This window comes from Silene latifolia, chromosome X (assembly GCF_048544455.1).
Source record: "Silene latifolia isolate original U9 population chromosome X, ASM4854445v1, whole genome shotgun sequence".
NCBI lineage: Eukaryota > Viridiplantae > Streptophyta > Magnoliopsida > Caryophyllales > Caryophyllaceae > Silene > Silene latifolia.
Genome location: NC_133537.1, coordinates 339,319,014 through 339,331,821, shown reverse-complemented (window position 1 = coordinate 339,331,821; position 12,808 = coordinate 339,319,014). Strand labels below are relative to the sequence as shown.

Genomic DNA, 12,808 nt, shown 5'->3' with positions numbered 1-12,808 from the left:
CCAAAGAAAAGGAGGAGGAGAAGGTCCACCAATTTTTGATGGGACTTGATAGAACCCTGTATGGTAACCTTCGAACTCACTTACTGATGGAGGACCCAATTACCACACTCGCTAGAGCCTATGATTTGGTTCTAAGAGAGGAGAGACACACCACTGTGACACGAGCACAAGAAGAAAAAAATGAGGCGGCTATGGCTGTGAGAGGCTACGGACCAGGCAGAAGGAATCAAGGAGGTTTTTCAAAGGCAGAAACCAAGAAAGAAGAACCACCACGATGCAGCCACTGTGGAAAATACTACCACACAGAGGACACATGCTACGATAAACATGGGTATGAGACCATCAAAGCTCGTGGCAGGGGTAGAGGTCGCAGGGGAACCGGAGGAAGAGGAAGTTCAGCACAAGGAGGAGGACGCGTGATGAGCGTTCTCAGTCAGGTGGAGTTCGTGCAAATGCTGTAGGAACAAGTTCGTCGAATTCGAAAGATGCGGACACAAAAAATTCAAATATTCCTTTCACAGAGGAAGAAATAGCGCGACTTCGAACACTGTTGATGACGAGCCCAGAAGGTATTGAGAAATTAAAAGGTATGAAAACTGCAATTGTTAATGAATGGTTAATTGATAGTGGTTGTTCACACCACATGACGGGAATGCGTGAATGCTTGGCTAATGTTCGATCAGAAGGAGCTTCTTTGGTGTCTTTACCTGATGGACGACAAATCGAAGCAAGGGAACACGGGGAAATTATGCTCGAGAAGAATTTTGTGCTAAAAGATATGCTATTTGTGCCAACATTAACTTGCAATTTAATTTCCGTTCGACGATTACTAAAAGAAAACAATTGTATAATAACGTTTCATCCCGACTATTGTGTTATGCATGCAGGACCGATCTACGAGGACGGAGATTGGGAGGGGTGAACATCAAGATGGGGTTTACAACTTTCGAGAGGCAAAAGAAGAAAGCGTGGCAAAGACGGGTTTGAAGGAGGATGCTCGGTTGTGGCATAAGCGCTTGGGTCATCTGTCAAATAATGTCTTATCTCGTTTTTCATCTTTAATTGGTGGTAATTTGGCTTTAAACTCTAGTTATGTCTGTGATCCTTGTTGTAGGGCAAAACAGACTCGTTTATCTTTTGACTTGAATAATAAGAGGTGCGGTGTTTTATTTGGACTAATTCATTGTGACATATGGGGTAAATATCGGGTGGCTAGTTTATCACGGGCTCATTATTTTTTTTACCATTGTCGATGATCATAGCAGGGCCGTATGGATATATCTCATGAAAGAAAAAAGTGAGGCAGGAGAATTGTTGAGGGTTTGTTGTCATATGGTAAAGACCCATTCAATAAAAATGTTAAAATCATACAAAGTGACAATGGTACAGAATTATTATCGAGACCTATGAAATATTATTATGAGGAAAATGGCATAATTTTTCGAACTAGCAATACCGATACACCCCAACAAAATGGAAGGGTAGAGAGGAAACATCGTCACATTCTAGAAAAAGCAAGAGCCTTAAGATTTCAAGCCAATTTACCGATACATTTTTGGGGAGAGTGTGCTATGACAGCGGCCTATTTGATAAATAGGACACCAACACCTTTACTTGAAGGGCGTACACCGTATGAATTATTGGATAATGAGAAACTCGATTTGAGGGGAATTAGAGTCTTAGGGTGCCTTTGCTATGTTCATAATAAAGACAAGCCCCGAGACAAATTTGATGAACGTGGGAAAAGATGCATGTTTTTAGGGTACCCCCACAATAAGAAGGGTTGAAAAGTGTATGATTTGCGAGAAAAGAAAATGTTTGTATCACGAGATGTCATTTTTTACGAGCATGTTTTCCCTTTCGAAAAAATTAGCAATACCGAAGGAAATATTTTTAATCACAATCAACATACTGTAGACCTTATTGATACCACGATTCCTATGGATCATTTGGAGATACATGAGTGCTTAGAGGATATTACAAATGAGAATATAGGAGGGGATTTCGAAACCAGGGGGAGTACACAAAGTAACGGCAGCAATGAACCAGAAAGTGACGGCGGCAATGAACCAGAAACTCCCATGGTTGATGAACTGGCAGCTCCTAATACTGGTAATGGCGAGAGAAATGAGAGCCGTGATAAGGATAATATCGAAGAAGAGAAGCTTGGCAGGGGCGCTAGAGATAAGTTTATGCCATATTGGAAGCGAGACTATGTCTGCAAGTCCACGAAGCTGTTGAACCCCATTGCCGAAGTTCACTTCTGTTCCGGGTGTAATTTCGGAGCAGTGTTGTTACCACGTGAGCTTGTTGAATGATGTCGTAGCTTGACTCTTCCTTTCGCTCTTTCCTGTTTAAGATTAACAAACTGAGGACTCGGCTTGGGGCCAAGTGTACTCACTCCGACGCTCAAGTCAGTAAACTTAGAGAGATAAGTTGTATGTTACTTGGCAAAGTATATTGTAGAGAGATAAGGGAGTTTATACCAAATTATGTGGTTTTCAGTTAGGTTTTTGGATCCTTTTCTCGTTGAGAGAAGTGGAGTATTTATAGACTTTCACCTTTTGTCACGTAGTGGCCAAGTGGCCAAGTGGCAGAGCAGGTGGAAAGACCATCTTACCCTCGGCCGGGTGACCCATGGCAGGCCGGCAGGCCTGGTTGACTCCATGCCGAGGGGACTGGATGTGAGTACACAGATATGTCTTTCGGCTGGCTAGTTGCCGAGGCCAAGACCCAAGTGGCAGGCCGGCAAGCTTCTTCGGCTAGGCCGTCCTTCTTGTTGACTTGTTGTCTTTTATCTTTGACCTTGGTCAAAATGTTGACTCGGTCAGCGGGTGCAGAATATGCCCCATCAACTCTAAACACGAACCGTTCTCAAGGACAGGTACTCGATACCCATTAGTTAACTACATACGTTGTTAGCAATTGTGTTTCTAACTCTCACAGGTCCTTCATGACAAAAGTGGATGAAATTCAAGAGCCCCGTAATTATCATGAAGCAGCGAAGGACGAAAATTGGAGGGCAACCATGAGAAAGGAAATTGATGCGCTTGAAAGTAATGGGACATGGAAGGTGGTCGACTTACCTAAAGGAAAGAAGCCCATCGGATGCAAATGGGTGTACAAAGTGAAGTACAAAGCTGACGGGATCATAGAAAGGTATAAAGCGAGGTTAGTTGCTCACGGATTCACTCAAATTGAAGGAGTGGACTATCACGAGATATACGCACCAGTGGCAAAAATGACGAGTGTAAGATGCTTGTTAGCCGTGGCAGTGGCCAAGAATTGGTTATTGAACAATTGGATGTGAACAACGCATTCTTACACGGCGAATTAGATGAGGATGTATACATGCAAGTTCCACAGGGGTTCGATGCAAATGGGAAAAATAAAGCTTGTAAATTGCTCAAGTCGTTATATGGGTTGAAACAAGCATCCCGAAATTGGTTTGCCAAATTGACTAATTCGCTACAAAGGTACGGGTTCATTCAATCTCTAGCAGATTACTCTCTTTTCACATATAATAGAGGTGATGTTTTCATTGGTGTACTCGTGTATGTAGACAACATGATAGTCGTGAGCAACAATAATTCCGCTTGTGTAAAGTTTAAGTCCTTCTTGTATGAAGCTTTTGGTATAAAGGAGCTAGGCAAGCTCAAGTATTTTTTGGGAATCGAAGTAGAGCATGGGAAGCAAGGCTTATTTCTAAATCAAAGGAAGTATGCTTTAGGCATCATCGATGAAGCGGGAATGACGGGGGCAAAACCAGCACATACCCCTATCCCACAACGACATGAATTGGCTTTAGCAAAGGGGCCTATTCTGAAAGACATCTTGAAGTATAGACGAATAGTCGGGCATTTGGTTTACCTCACAATCACGAGACCTGACCTCGTGTATGCTGTGCATATCCTCTCGCAGTTTGTACATGAACCGCGAAAAGAACATTGGGACGGTGCATTGAGAGTTGTGAGGTACATTAAGATGAATCCAAGCAAGGGAATAATAATTAACAAGCATAACGATTTGCAGTTGCGTGGCTACTGTGATTCCGATTATGCTAGTTGTCCTATTACAAGAAGATCGCTCAGTGGTTATTATGTAGCACTCGGCAATACACCGGTGTCATGGAGGACGAAAAAACAAGTAACCGTGTCAAAGTCTACGGCCGAGGCAGAGTACAGGGCAATGACAGCGGTTACAAGTGAGTTAGTTTGGTTACGTTCCTTTCTTGCATCATTAGGTGTTTTTCATACGACACCAATGAAGTTATTTTGTGATAACCAAGCCGTTTTACACATTGCTAAAAATCCGGTATTTCACGATCGAACTAAGCATATAGAAATCGATTGTCATTTCATTCGACAATACTTGGTGGATAATTCGATCGTCACGTCTCACATTCGAAGTAAGGAGCAAATCGCCGATCTATTTACAAAAGCGCTCGGAGGTGAGACATTCAACTATCTGCAGTGCAAGTTGGGACTTGGGTTACCAAGTGCTCCAACTTGAGGGGGAGTGAAAGAATATTATCGATATTCTTAGAATATTCGATAATATGGTATATACGTAATTGAAGGAATGTAAATATTTGAGAAGATTATTTTGTTATGCTGTTACCTTTCTTATAGGATTTTGCTTGGACTAGAAGATTGTGTTAGGTTGTATCTATACGTAAATATGAATTAATAAGATTATTGAGCTTTTCACTCAATACAAAACTCTCTGTTTCATAATTTCACAGTTATTTTAGCTTAATGTTAAAGTAATCACACCCATATATGCTTTATACATGAAATTATCAATCCAAAAATAATATCTCGATAAGTTGACCAGAGTGTGATTGAACCGAAACCAGCTCAACGTATCACCCAATAATGACCTGACCTGCTTTGACTTAACTCATAATTGACCAAAACCCCTATCAACCCGCTTGTCACAATTGTTATTGTTATTGCTATTGTTATTAGTGCTGCCCATAGCATTACTAAGAACAATATGGTTTGCTTGATGATATTGCTAACATTATTGTAGCATCAAGACGATGGAAACTGGTGGTTATCAATTTTTGTGGGAGGTGGAGCAAACAAGATTCCGATAGGATACTGGCCTAAGAATTTATTCACATCGTTAGCCGAAGTAGCATCACAAGTAGAATGGGGAGGAGAGATCGACAATCCCGGAATAAAAGTACCGCAATCTGACATGGGCAGTGGGAAGAAAGCAGAATATAATACGGATATATCCGCATTTTTCCAGAAAGTTACGGTTGTCAGCGAAAATTCCCAAACAGTAGACCCTAGTGATACCGAAAAATATGAAGATTGTATTCCGTTTTATAGCACTTTAGATGCTGGTAACCAAGGTAGTTATTGGGGTCGTCTTATGTACTATGGTGGTACACATTGGTGATGTCTTAAAATATCGATTTACGTATGTTTTAATAAATGATCGATGATGAATTTATGATGTCTTAAATAAGTATGGAATAATATTATACAGAGTATTATCTTACAAGATGATTATATAAATGGTGTTATCTTACGCACGTATTATCTACATTAATTAGCAAATAATCGATTATCAAACGGGTGAAGGAGTTGTTCCAACTTAACTAAAAGCCTCGTGTTCAAGTTCTTGAAATACAAAAGTGTTAAAACTCATGAGAGAGCTTTACCATCCTACCCGACTCGAATATGGATGGTCTACGCCCAAAAAAAAATATTACATTTGCAATTGTACACCAAATTGATTTTTTAGTGCTAAATCTGAGCATGTGAAAAAGATGAATTAGGCTCGGAAAGCCCATGACCTGGCCCAAAAGGGCCCAATTTATGTTTTGCGCTGGGAATGGTCTGAGTTTTTGGCTCGAAATTTGACCCAGCCCGGCCCATTAAATTAGTTTTAATTTTTAATCAACCGACAATAAAACAAAGTGACAAACATATGATAGCATGACCTTTATGAAATTGAACCAAATAAATACAAATCTCTATATATATATATATATAAAAGAGAGTTTTTTCGAGCGATCTGAGAGCATCCACATCATCAAAAATTAATTTAGGAAAGTATCAAAAATAATAATTTTTGATGTAAAAAATAAAGTGGAGAATCTTTTAATTATTATAATATATATATTTCCTAAATTATATTCAAGTGATATTTCCAATTTTTATATCAAACTTTTACATTTCACTTGGCAAAAAAGTATCGTTAAAAAAATTATTAAAATAATATAATTAGCTTCGTGGTAAAAAATGATATCATTAGAGTATAGATCTCATATTATTTGCACATATTAAAACTTCTTAGTATGTAAAATTGTGTAATTTTTAGTATGTTTTGTCCCACATTGGAAAATAACGTAAGTGTGATGAATATGCTACATATAAATAGTAGAATTGTCCCACATCGAAAGATTAGTATAAGGTGATGTGATCCTATTATTATAAATAGGAGGCATATTTGGAACTTATGTATCCACCCAAAATTTTTTGAGTCTCATAAATATTGTTTTAAAGAGCTCTTAAGATTTTCTATCATTATCTACGATATGATATAAAAAATAAAGTGGAAATCGTTGGGAACTACCCGGAAAAGAGTTAAGAACATAAAACTAAAGGTTTTACTAATGGTAGTTTTCTGACAGAGTACAAAACTAAAGATTTTACTAATGCAACCCGGAAAAGAGTTAAGAACATAAAACTAAAGGTTTTACTAATGGTAGTTTTCTGACAGAGTACAAAACTAAAGATTTTACTAATGCAACCCGGAAAAGAGTTAAGAACATAAAACTAAAGATTTTACTAATGGTAGTCTTCTGACAGAGTACAAAACTAAAGATTTTACTAATGGTTGTCTTCTGAATGCAGTAATAGAGCGTTAATGAATCGTTATATGCACGATATAGAGAACCCTATCTAATGACGAGGCTAAGTGGTTTTACCTTCAAAGAAAAATAATATATATACAATAGTGGTTTTTTTAAGAAGAGACATGTACTACTCGGTATGTTATATCTTTCACATTGAAAAATAATGTAGGCATGATGAATATACTACGTCTAAATAATTAAATTATGTATCTCACATCGAAAGAATAATATACAGTAGGGTGATTCTATAAATATAAATAGAAGGCATCCTTGAAACTTAGATATTAACCCAAAATTTTTTGATATAAAAGATATGTACTTTTTAGTATGTTATATGTCTCACATTGAAAAATAATGTAGGTGTGGTGAATATATTATGTATAAATAATAGAATTGTCCCATATATATACATTCGCTATATTATATTAAAGTGATGTTTATAATTTTGATATAAAAACTTTATATTTCAGTTGACAAAAAAGTATCATATGAAAACTATATAATTAGATTGTGACAAAAAATGCTATTATTAGAGTGTAGATTGTATTTTGTTTTCTCATTATTAAATCGGGTTGATGTCAAAGTAGGTGCGAAAAAAAATGGTGTGTACTTAGTATTTTATTTGTCCTACATTGAAAACTAATGTAAGTGTGGTGAATATGCTATTTATAAATATTAGAATTGTCCTACATCGGAAGATTACCATAAGAAAGGGTGATCTTATAATTTATAAATAGAAGTCATAACCCAAAATCTTTTGATTCTCTTAAGTATTGTCAGAGAGAGCTCTTAAAAGAGTTTGTATTACTGTCTCTATAATAATGATTTCTAACCTAAGTTCATCTTTGGAAAATCTTTAGTTATTATGATTTTAGTTATTATAATATATACTCTGTGTTTCTTATTTTATATCCAAGTGATGTTTCTAATTTTTATATAAAAACTTTTACATTTCATTTAGCAAAATAATGTCGGTAAAAAAATTATGAAAATAATATTATTAAATTCATGGTAAGAAATGCTATCATTAGAGTATATATAGATTTCATATAATTTGCACATATTAAAGATGGTGTATTTTATAGTATGTTATATGTCCCACGTTGAAAAATAATATATGTGTGACAAATATAATACGTATAAAAAATAGAATTTCCCACATCGAAATATAGCCTAAGGTGGGTGATTATATGATTATAAATATGAGGCATCCTTGGAACTTAGCCATCAACCCAAAATCTTTTGAGTCTATGAGAGAGCGGTATGAAATACGTATAAATAGTTGAATTGTCCCACATCAGAAGATTATCATAAGGTGGGGTGATTCCATGATTATAAATAGGATTTATCCTTGGAACTTAGGTATCGCCCCAAATATATTGAATCTCTCAAAGTATACTTATTATATAAGAAACTTTAAACATAATCTTGAATTAAATGTTAAATTTTTAAAGTTGTAACATTTTTTTAGGTGAGAGAAATTAAGGGGTACCACGAAAAATTTCTGTATCTCAATTATGATAACAAATTTTTGAAGAAAAAACAACGTACAAATATTAATGGAGAATACTTAATCATATTATTAAATTTAAATATAACTATTAGATATAATGAGTAGCAATTGTCCGTATTCGGTGTTCGGGATCTGGTTGGATGTCGAACTAAGTGCAAAAAAGATGGTGTAATTCTGAGTATGTTATTTGTCTCACATTGAAAAACAATGCAGGTTTGATGAATATATACTACGTATAAATAGTAGAATTGTCTCATATCAGAAAAATAATATAAGTTTGGTGAATATATTACTTATAAATAGTAGAATTATCCCATATCGAAAGATTAGTAGAAGGTGGGATGATTATGTGATTATAAATAAGAGTTAACCCATGTATACACTACTACAAATCCAGGCAACTACAACGCCCCATTAACAACGAGTATTCACGAAATTCACAATAGACGTTGTAGAATGTATGACGCGAATTTTACTAAAATGAATTACAACGGGTATGGTTATAAAAATCGTTGTTATTAGTTTTAACAACGGGTTACACATGCACAACCGTTGTTAATAACATGGCGCAAAATTGACGCAAAGTTAGTGAAAAGTAATCACAACGGTTGATTTTGGAACCCGTTGTTAAAACTTATTTGACAACGGTTGTTGATTTACACCCGTTGTTAAAACTTATTTGACAACGGTTGTTGTTTAATAACCGTTGTCAATACCTTCCATACTATAAACCACACAAACACAAGTCTGCTGCAGCCACAAAACACAAACCTTAATATACAAACACAGCAGACAAACACAAACACAAAACAAACACTTTCTCATCGTCTCTTTCTCTCTTTCTCATCGTCGCTTTATCTTCTCGCCGTCACTGTTGATTTCATCGTCTCTTACGTTCTGTAATTATCAGGTTAGTTTCATCGTCATTATTTTCTTTTTCTAATTATTTCATTTCCATGTATGTGTTTTTATCGACCATTATGTTATTTCTTTAAGTATTGTTCGCATAATTAGCTAGTAAAACAAAGAAGAAGCAAGATAAACATAATTAATATATATATATATATATATATAGAAATAGGATCCTGTGCGAACCTAAAGTTCGGTGCGAACTTACGAACTGAATAATAACCCTTAGATCAAATAGATATATGGTCCACATTAACAACTTAATTACACTGGATGCTGTCACGCGGGTGACCTCATATTCCAACTACCTTCTTTATCTCCTCATATTCCCGCACTCCAACAAGCTGCTGGCACCGGTGCTCCACCGTCGGCCACCACGAACAGACGTCGTACACCACCATCATATACCATCTCTGCCTTCGACAACTTCTTCAACCTTGCCTAGACGGAAATCAGATCGGAGTTACCTTTTCTCATCTATCTCATCTCCACCACGCTGGATCGCCGCCATAGCCCTTCTGCCGCCGCAACCTTGACGCAGCTCCGACGCCATCCACCTAGACGCAGCTCCGCCGTCGGCCACCTGTCTCGTCTCTCTTTTGCTCTCCCTACTTATATTAATTACTTTCTATTCGTGAATCACTCGACACCAACGTTCCATTCACCTCTTCACTTCTTCGGCGAGTTACTCCGGCCACGAACCTCGCCTAAGTCTGAGGTAGGTTAGTGGTTGTGGGGTGTGGTGGATCTGGTTATAGGAATTTTCTTACTAGGTGAATGATACAATTGATTTTTTAGAGCTGCCATTTGTATATGAACGAAACATAAGTAGTTGTCGGCGTGGGGTGGAACAGCCTATGAGTAGTCGCCGGCGAAGGGGGCGATGGAATTGGTGGTTTTCGACTTTCGAGTGCAGGAAGATGTCAATATTTGAAATTCGGTGAGTTAGGGATGACGACGGCAGATGAAAGAAAGGAGAAAGGAAGCAACGAGTTTGGAATGACAATGTTGTCGCTGGAAAAGACTGGGATTGCCGGTTTATTTTTTGGCACCGTTTGTAATGGTAGTGGTGTGGTGTTATTTGGGATCAGCGTTTCAAATGGTGGTGGTGATGATGGCGGCGGTGGGGACAGCGACGGTGGTGGAGGCAGTGGTGATGGTGGTGGCAGTGGATACACAAAATACCACCCTAAATACACTTCGTATAACTAGTAGATACACTTTGTATAACTACTAGATACACATGTATCTAGTAGTTATATAAAATTGACTTCGTATAACCGGCATTAGATAAAATTGACTTGTAGTAAGTTATATGAAATCAACTAAAATTACACACCATTTGGCATATATTTTATCTTACTAGATACACCTCTTTAGCTTGCTAGATACATTCATTTACCTTGCTAGATATACATCTCTAGCAAGCTAGATACACTCCTTTACCTTGCTAGATATACTCTTTTACCTTACTAGATACACATCTCTAGCAAGCTAGATACACCTCTTTAGTTTGTTAGATACATTCATTTACCTTGCTAAATACACGTGTCTAGCAAGCTAGATACACTTCTTTACCTTGCTAGATACACTCTTTTACCTTACTAAATACACATCTCTAGCAAGCTAAATACATTTCTTTACCTTGCTAGATGCACTCCTTTACTTTGTTAGATACATATCGTTATACGTGATCCTTATTATTTATATTTATACTCATTAAATCGTACAATTTTCGTATTTTGAAAACTACTTGCGAGTCGGAGGGAGTACTAGATTTATTATGTTATATACAAAATATAATAATCGTACAATAATTGTTTTAGGACTGAAGCTTTGTTCTTGTTCTATAACCTCATTTTAGCAAAAATGTTACTGCACCAAGTGAACAAGCATTTATTCCTACAAAATCTTTTGACTCTCATTTGTATGTTATACTCCTACTATAAGCCATCCAAATATCTTTCATTACGCAAAGACCATAATGTCATCACTCATTATGAACAAGTAGGATCATCTGCAAATTCTACTAACTAGTACATTACTTAGTTAAAAACAAGAAGACTGCATCCATGCTGCAAAAAGGAATGTTTGGGCCAAAAACCCTTCAGAGGTTTCATCCATGCTGTTTGGTACTAATGGTCTATACAACTTTGTGAAAACTGCATCTAATTCCAAATTAAATAAGAATGTTCCTCAGACAAATGGGTCTTCAACTTCTGGTATGACTAATAAGGCTAATAAGTCAAACCACCGCACCTTTTGGACTGTCTATCATAGATGTAAGATGCAGTTTGCGTATCTTAGAACTTATCCAAATCAGAATTTGCTCTGCCCAACCTATCGTTTGCCATTTTTCGCCATAGAGCAACCGCCACCAGATTTAAAGAGTGCGTCTCATTCTCGAAATTCTCATCGGGACTCAAAGAGTAAGAGCAACCCCAAAAGTGATTTTCAATGGATCCCATTCTCCGGAGTTGCTGGTGCTTAATCTGTTCCTCTACTCTGTGGACTGTGGATATATTCCATAGGTTTCGCGGGATTGATTCTTTTGTTTCACCTTCGGTTGCTATGGCTGCTCTGTCAAGCCACCTGCATGTAACAATGATTCTGTATTATATATTACAGCAAGTTAATTAGTTTGTGTCTAGTTTGGATAAACTTTATTCAGTCGGGTCATTATTACCGGGGTCTATGGACCAAGACGACGGACTTACTTGAATTGTTCAGTGTGTAGAAGCCTCCCATCTACAGAGATTAGGGCATCAAGCTGTTTGTTGTGGTATAACAAATCAGCATGATTAGGCATAAGGACATTCCTCTTTTTCCAAGCAGCAACAACAACTTGACACATTCTAACTAAAGGGCTTCCACCAGGCTTAGGCTTATAATATAGAGGATATCCAACAACAAAGGCAATAAACGAAAGGCCCATCGAAATAGTAGGAATTCCAAGACCCCAACCCCAACCCACATTATTTTGAATATACACTATAACTGTCAGTGCAGTCAATGTTGCCAGTCCCATACAGAAGTAATACAAGTTGAAGTAATTCCATTTCCTGGATGCAACCCCGGATTTGGTCATGTCAAATTGGTTAGCCGCGAATGTTACCACACAAGGCCTTATACCGCCTGTGCCAATAGAGGTGAGGAGCAAAGCGAGGTAGAGGACCCACAGCTGATGTGTAGATGCTTCCTGGCAGTTCACTTGTGTTGGACATGGTTTAGGGTAGAGTTTTGGAATAATGGCTGACATTGTCATGGCTATAAACCCCTGTACAGATATTGAACATAAAAGTTAAATTATACACACATGAGTCGCATCTAATTAAACATTTCCAAGGAGCCACCAAAGATTGAATTGCAGAAAATACTGATGGATAAGACTCGAAAAGAGATTAGTGAAAAGTTAAATGGTTGTAAATCAAGTAGTGTTTTGGATAGTTCTGCTAAAAAGGTGAAAGCAAATGAGACAGGTCAATGCCAGGATATAAGCAAGGAAACTA

At 37.2% G+C, this 12,808-nt stretch overlaps 1 protein-coding gene across 1 annotated transcript; it reads right to left on the bottom strand.

Moving 5' to 3' along the window:
• Positions 1-11,602: 11,602 nt before the first annotated feature.
• Positions 11,603-12,592, bottom strand: LOC141621020 (protein NRT1/ PTR FAMILY 3.1-like). Its single transcript, XM_074437745.1, has 2 exons — positions 12,017-12,592; positions 11,603-11,891 (listed from the first exon to the last, which is right to left on the bottom strand). Exons 1-2 carry the CDS (start codon positions 12,562-12,564, stop codon positions 11,603-11,605), a joined length of 837 nt encoding a protein of 278 aa, XP_074293846.1. The 5' UTR covers positions 12,565-12,592.
• Between the last annotated feature and the right edge of the window lie 216 nt (positions 12,593-12,808).

Bases quoted from the DNA above. Each gene is read 5' to 3' on its own strand.
- LOC141621020 (XM_074437745.1), bottom strand. From the start codon at position 12,564: ATGACAATGTCAGCCATTATTCCAAAACTCTACCCTAAACCATGTCCA. The intron at 11,892-12,016 runs GTAAGTCCGTCG...TGTTACATGCAG, and splicing joins CTACACACTGAACAATTCAA to GTGGCTTGACAGAGCAGCCA.